A 6,578-nucleotide genomic window follows, 5' to 3' on the forward strand; every position below is an offset into this window, starting at 1 on the left:
AGAGCGGGGCGTTGATGAGGAAGCAGCTTCTTTCATATACGAAGTAATTTCTGTTCGTTTTCAGTTTTAATGTCGCTCCTTACTTTCAGTTAAAAAAAACTTGTTTTTTTTTATTTAATATATAATAGTATGGGGGATAAATGTATACTTATATTAGTTTGGGGGTAAAAAGTTTGGGATACTTTAGACTTTAAAAAGTTTGGGATAGTTAGACTTCAAACAATTTCTATCACATGCGATTTCACATGCTCGATTTCGTCATTTCACATAAATTATGCTATAGAGAAAAAGTTTTGTCACAAGCGTCACATTTCGACAGTTTCTCACATGTATGTATTCTTTGCCGCATTTCCAAAATATTCGAACAGAAAAGGCTTTGTCACATACATTTCATTTAAAAGGTTTATCATCTGTATGATGTGTTTTATGCGCACTCGTTTGTGCGTGTTTAAATTATGCACTAGAGAAAAAGTTTTGTCACATTCATCACATTGAAACGGTTTCTCACCAGTATGCACTCTTTGATGCGTCTTTAAAGTTGCTGCTTGAGAAAAGATCTGGTCACATACATCACATTTAAAAGGTTTCTCACCCGTATGCATTCTTTGATGCGTGTTCAAAGACGCTGCTTGAGAAAAGGTCTTGTCACATACATCACACTTAAAAGGTTTCTCACCCGTGTGCACTCTTAGGTGCCGTTTCAGATCGTGCACAGTAGAAAAAAAATTGTCACATAAACCACAATTATAAGTCTTTTCCCCTTTACGTGTTTTTTGATGTCTTTCCGATTTTTTATTCTTTTTAATTTGAAGGCGACTTTTCAAACATGTTGTCTGAATTTTTAAGCTTTTTTCTTCAGATTCCAAAGCAAATGAATTAGAGAAACAATTGGCAGATAAATTCTTTGAAACAACTAGTGACATGTTTCCCTGTAAGTGTAGTCCAGACACGTTTGATGACAAGTGTCCTGAAAATAAAAAGAAGTCTACCAAGTTTAAAAACAAGTTACGAGGGAGGAAAAAAGAAAAGAATGCATATCATATGTTGAAGTCAAAGATATTTGGGGATAACTGCAAAGTTGAATACTACGTCAGCCTAGTGTTGTAAATGGTAAAATTGGTAAAAGTAAAATTCTCTATTTTATAGATTTTACCGTAACCTTAGGGGTCCAGTAACATTGATATTATACCTATTTTATTGCTTTATATATTTTGCAGTATTTTACGTATTTCACTGGTATTTTATGTATTATACCGATATTTTATATATTTTACGGCACTTCAATAATAATAATAATTTATTGTTACCCTCTGCATACAACACAAATGCACTAAAGAGGAGTATCAAAAAATTTAAAGAAAAACAAAAAGGGTACAGAAAAAAAAAGAACCCGCACAATTCTTGACAACTTCGGACACTTTTTGTTTTACTAAAAATGATATATCCTCCAGCCAGCTACCAAAGGGTTCTCCTTATGAAATTGCATAATTCTAATGAAGTGTTGTGGGAAGTGCGGGTACTATAGCTGCCTGTCCCCGGCAGTTTAAGGCCTATAGGCCGGTCGGTACCGGATCTTTAAACTCACTCCACTGCCTTCTGCCCATTATATAAATATAACTGAATCAACCCTTTATCCATTGTCTTCTTCATGCTTTAGTGTAGCATTTAAGTGTAGCATTTTAGTGTGCATTTAAATTTACATTTTTATGATTTAACATCCGCGTGTGCGCTATACGTCATCCTCATTTACATCCGGGGGTATTCCGCTTGACTGGCGGCCCTTGGGGGAAAAGATCTTGAAAAAAAGAGGAATCAGAAATAACGGTCTCTCTATCACAGAAATTATTAGTCTCTCTATCACATAACATCTTATAAATACATGCAAAATATTCATTTTGAGTGGGTTTTACAATTATAATCTGACCATTTAAAATACCTCACTTTGCCATTATAACAGCAGATTCATTTCCTGCAATTCCCACATGTGCTGGGACCCAGACTAGAAATATATCATTTCCCACAAGCTCTAACGACCTAACTATTTGGTGGATACTACAAACTAATTCACGACTAGGTTCATGCTCATTCATCAGGTACTTAAGGGCTGATGCTGAGTCAGAGCATATCATCCAACTCAGGGCATACCCATATGATTTAATAAATTCCAATGCCTTATATATAGCAATATTCTCAATCGAAAAAATAGACAGGCTGTTTGTTTTAATGTTTTAAGAACTCATTTTATGTTGTTTAGTCGGACAGAAAGTGCAGTTGATTTAAGTGGAAAATTATTTCTTGGTAATAGGCCATTGAAACAAGTAGCTGTGGTGAGATACCTTGATTACCACCTTGATCAAACTCTGAGTTGGAAAGCAGATAGTAATCAGATGGTAGCTAAGGTATCTAGAGGGTTTGGTCTGATTCGGCGTCTGAGAAAAATCAGTTACCCCGTTCAGCCTTTTTAACTCTTTATCATTCTATTGTGATGACTTATATATCTTATGATTGTGTGATATGGAATAGTGGCTTTTATACAAATTTTAAACGTGTTCAGGTTTTACAGAATAAAGTTATTAGACTATTAGGAAATTAGGTCCACAGTGAAAATGATACAAGTAATTGTTATAAGAAACTCATGATTCTTAAATTTTAGCCAACTTCATGATTATCAAATTTCTATTTTTGTATTTCATAGTAATTATGGTTGTCCCCTGAAATTTTTTGTCAAATGTTTACAAGGAATTCTTCATACCACAGTTATGAGACAAAAATATGGATGATTTGGTAGATGAGTGTCGCAACTCTCAGAGGGCAAGTTTTAGTTCCAGGTTTGCTGGACCAGTACTATGGAATTCGTTACCAACGAGTACAAGGTTATCAGTAGATGTTTGCCAGTTTAAGAGTAGACTGATGAACCACCTTCTGGGAAGAGATTAAGTAAATAATATAAATGGTATGGCTCATTGTCTTGTTGTTTTTTTTACGTAGGATTTTTTTCTTCTCTCTCTCTCTTTCTTTATTTTCCTTCAGTTTTCTTTTTCCACATTTTCGTCTCATTCCATTTCATTTTTTTGTTAATCTTGTTCATTGAATGTTTATCAGCAACTACGAACAAGTCTTTGACTTTTTAAAGTGACTGACGTGGTACTTTCGTATATTGACGAAATGTATAATAAAAGTGTCTCATTGCATGTCTGTCTAATGCCCTTTTTAAGAGTAAAAAAATGATAGGAGGGCAACTAGCCCCCACGCTCTTTACCCCAAATACATGCGATAAAACTTTTGAAGCAACAATTTTGTTAAAAATGGTTCAAGATCGTATAACAAAACTTTGGGGTCACCAAAATCCCCCAGGGCCCGGGTCAAGCGTTGTAAGTTAAACCCTAAGAGCAAATAGAGTTCTTATAGAAGGGATACTCGTAAAAACTTCAAAGAGGACTCATTTGATTGGATATTAAAAGTTCTAGTTCTCTTTTCAGAGTCTAAAGTGATCGAAAGGCAACTGCCCCCCCTTCTATGCCCTTTTTCCCCAAATACATCCGATAAAAATTTTGAGATGCCATTTTGTTAAAAATAGTTCGAAGATCATATAATAAAAACTCTGGTGTTTAAACAAGTCCTCAGGGTCTGGGGGTAGGCTTTGTAAGTTATGCCCTTGGGGCAAATATGGTTCTTATGGAAGGGATGCTCGTATAAGCTTCAGAAAAGGCTGATTTGATTGGAAATTAAAAGTTCTAGTTCATTTTTTAGAGTCAAAAGAGATCAGAGGGCAACTAGCCCCCCTTTTATGCCCTTTTTCTCAAATGCAATAGTTAGAAATTTGGAGACCGGGGACAGGCGTTGTATGTTATGCCCTTGGGCATATATGGTGCTTATGAAAGTGAAGCTCGTACAAACTTCAGAGAGGGCTCATGTTTTTGGAAATTGAAAGTTTTAGTTCACTTTAAAGAGTTAAAAGTGATTGGAAGACCCCTTATCTCCCCCTTCATGTCCTCACCCCCCCCCAAATGCATCAGATAAATAATTTAAGATAGCCATTTTGTTAAGCTTAGTTCAGAGGGTCAGACAAAACAATTCCAGTGACGATACAACCGCCCAGGGCCCGGGGCCGGTGTTGTAAGTTATGCCCTGGGAGTGTATAGATGGTTCTTGTGGAAGGGATAATGGTACAGACTTAGGAAAGGATCACTTGTTTGTAAAGTGAAAGTTCTAGTTAACTTTTTTTAAGAGTAAAAAAAGATCTGAGGGCAACTAGCTCCCCGTTCCACCACAACCTATTTTCCTCAAACCTATCCGACAAGAGCTTTGAGATGGCCATTTTTTATAGTTCAAAGATTATATGACGAAAAATATGGGATCAACACAATCCCTCAGGGCCCAGGGGCAGGCGTCCAGTTTTTAAGAGTAAAAAGAGATCGGAGGGTAACTAGACTCACCCATGCCTATTCTTCCCTAAATGGATCCGATAAAAATTTTAAAATAGTGATTTTGTTAACATAGTCATTGATAGTCGACACAATTGCCCCAGGCCGAGGGCAAGCGTTGTAAGTTATGCCCAGGGAGCATATATAGTTCTTATAGAAGGATCCTCAAATAAAATTCAGAGAGCTCATTTGAATGGAAATTGTAAGTTCTATTTCACTTTTTAAGATTCAAAAGAGATGGGAGGGCAACTAGTCCCCCAACACCCTTTTTACCACAAACCAAACCGATACAAATTTTGAGACAGCCATTTTTTCTTAAATAGTTCAAAGGTCAGAGAACAAAACTCCGGTGTCGACACGACCCACCAGAGACCGGTGGGCGGGCGTTGTAAGTTAAGCCCTGGTGGCAAATATAGGTTTTACGGAAGGGATACTCATATAAACTTCAGATAGGACTCATTTGATTGGAAATTAAAAGCTCTATTTCGTTTTTTTCAGACTCAGAAACCATCGGGGGGCAACTAGCCCCTCCCCTCCCATGCCCTTTTTCCCAAATGCAGCAGATACAAATTTAAACTAGAAATAACGCTGCAGTGTTGCCTAGGTCAGACGGCTCCAATGTTTATCCCTGAATGTTCTAAAAACTAATTTCATGTCGTTTAGTCGGACAGGAAGTGCAGTTGATTTAAGTGGAAAATTATTTCTTTGTAATAGGCCATTGAAAGAAGTAGCTGTGGTGAGACACCTTGGTTTTAGGTTATCAGCCACTACTAACAAGTCTTTGACTTTCTAATGTGGCTGATGTGGTTCTTTTGTGTATTGACGAGATGTATAATAAAAGTGTCTCATTGCATGTCTGTCTAGTGCCCTTTTTAAGAGTCAAAAATGATCGGAGGGCAACTAGAACCCCCTTCCAGGGCCTTTACCCCAAATACATCTGACAGACTTTTTGAGGTAGCCATTTTGTTAAAAATAATTTAAGGTCAAATAAAAAAAAACTCTGGGGCCGCCACAACCTCCCAGAGCCCGAGGATAAGCGTTGTAAGTCATGCCCTAAGAGCAAATACAGTTCTTATAGAAGGGATACTCGTATAAACTTCAAAGAGTACTCATTTGATTGGATATTAAAAGTTCTAGTTCACTTTTCAGAGTCCAAAGCAATCGGAGGGCAACTGCCCCCCCTTCTATGCCCTTTTCCCCCAAATACATCCGATAAAAAATTTCAGATGCCATTTTGTTAAAAATAGTTCAAAGATCTTATAACAAAAACTCTGGTGTTTACACAAGCCCTCAGGGTTCGGGGGTAGGCTTTGTAAGTTATGCCCTTGGGACAAATATGGTTTTTATGGAAGGTATGCTCGTATAAGCTTCAGAAAGGGCTCAATGGAAATTAAAAGTTCTAGTTCATTTTTAGAGTCAAAGAGATCGGAAGACATCTAGACCCCCTCCCATGCCCTTTTTCTCAAATGCAGAAGACAGAAATTTTAAGACAGCCATTTTGTTATAAATAGTTCAAAGGTCAAATAACAAAACTGTGGTGTCGACACGACCCCCCAGGGCTCGGGGACAGGCGTTGTAAATTATACTCTTGGGCATATATGGTGCTTATGGAAGTGAAGCTCGTATAAACTTCAGAGAGGGCTCATATTTTTGAAAATTGAAAGTTGTAGTTCACTTTAAAGAGTTAAAAGTGATTGGAGGACAACTAATCTCCATCTTCACGCCCTTTTCCCCCAAATTCATCAGATAAGTAATCTAAGATAGTTATTTTGTTAAGTTTAGTTCAAAGGGTCAGATAAAAAAATATTTCAGTGACGATACAACCGCCGAGGGCCCGGGGGCAGGTGTTGTAAGTTATTTCCTGGGAGTGTATTTATGGTTCATGTGGAAGTGATAATGTTATAGACTTAGGAAAGGCTCACTTATTTGTAAAGTGAAAGTTCTAGTTAACTTTTTAAGAGTAAAAAAAGATCTGAGGGCAACTAGCTCCCCCTTCCACCTCAACCTATTTTCCTCAAACCCGTCCGATAAGAGCTTAGAGATAGCAATTTTTTATAGTTCAAAGATTATACAACAAAAACTCCTGGATCAAAACAATCCCTTAGAGCCCAGGGGCAGGCGTTGTACGTTATGTCCTTGGGACATATATGGTTG

The 6,578-nt window shown here is 37.3% G+C and overlaps 1 protein-coding gene across 1 annotated transcript; it reads right to left on the reverse strand.

Annotated features, from left to right (window-relative positions):
• Positions 1 to 323: 323 nt before the first annotated feature.
• LOC136025448 (zinc finger protein 271-like) lies at positions 324 to 923 on the reverse strand. The gene has a single exon (XM_065701478.1). The coding sequence runs from the start codon at positions 921 to 923 to the stop codon at positions 324 to 326; it is 600 nt and encodes a 199-aa protein (XP_065557550.1).
• Between the last annotated feature and the right edge of the window lie 5,655 nt (positions 924 to 6,578).

This window comes from Artemia franciscana, chromosome 3 (assembly GCF_032884065.1).
Source record: "Artemia franciscana chromosome 3, ASM3288406v1, whole genome shotgun sequence".
Lineage (NCBI taxonomy): Eukaryota > Metazoa > Arthropoda > Branchiopoda > Anostraca > Artemiidae > Artemia > Artemia franciscana.

What these genes read in the sequence shown, in the direction of transcription:
- LOC136025448 (XM_065701478.1), bottom strand. Translation starts at nt 923, where the DNA reads ATGTCACTAGTTGTTTCAAAGAATTTATCTGCCAATTGTTTCTCTAAT.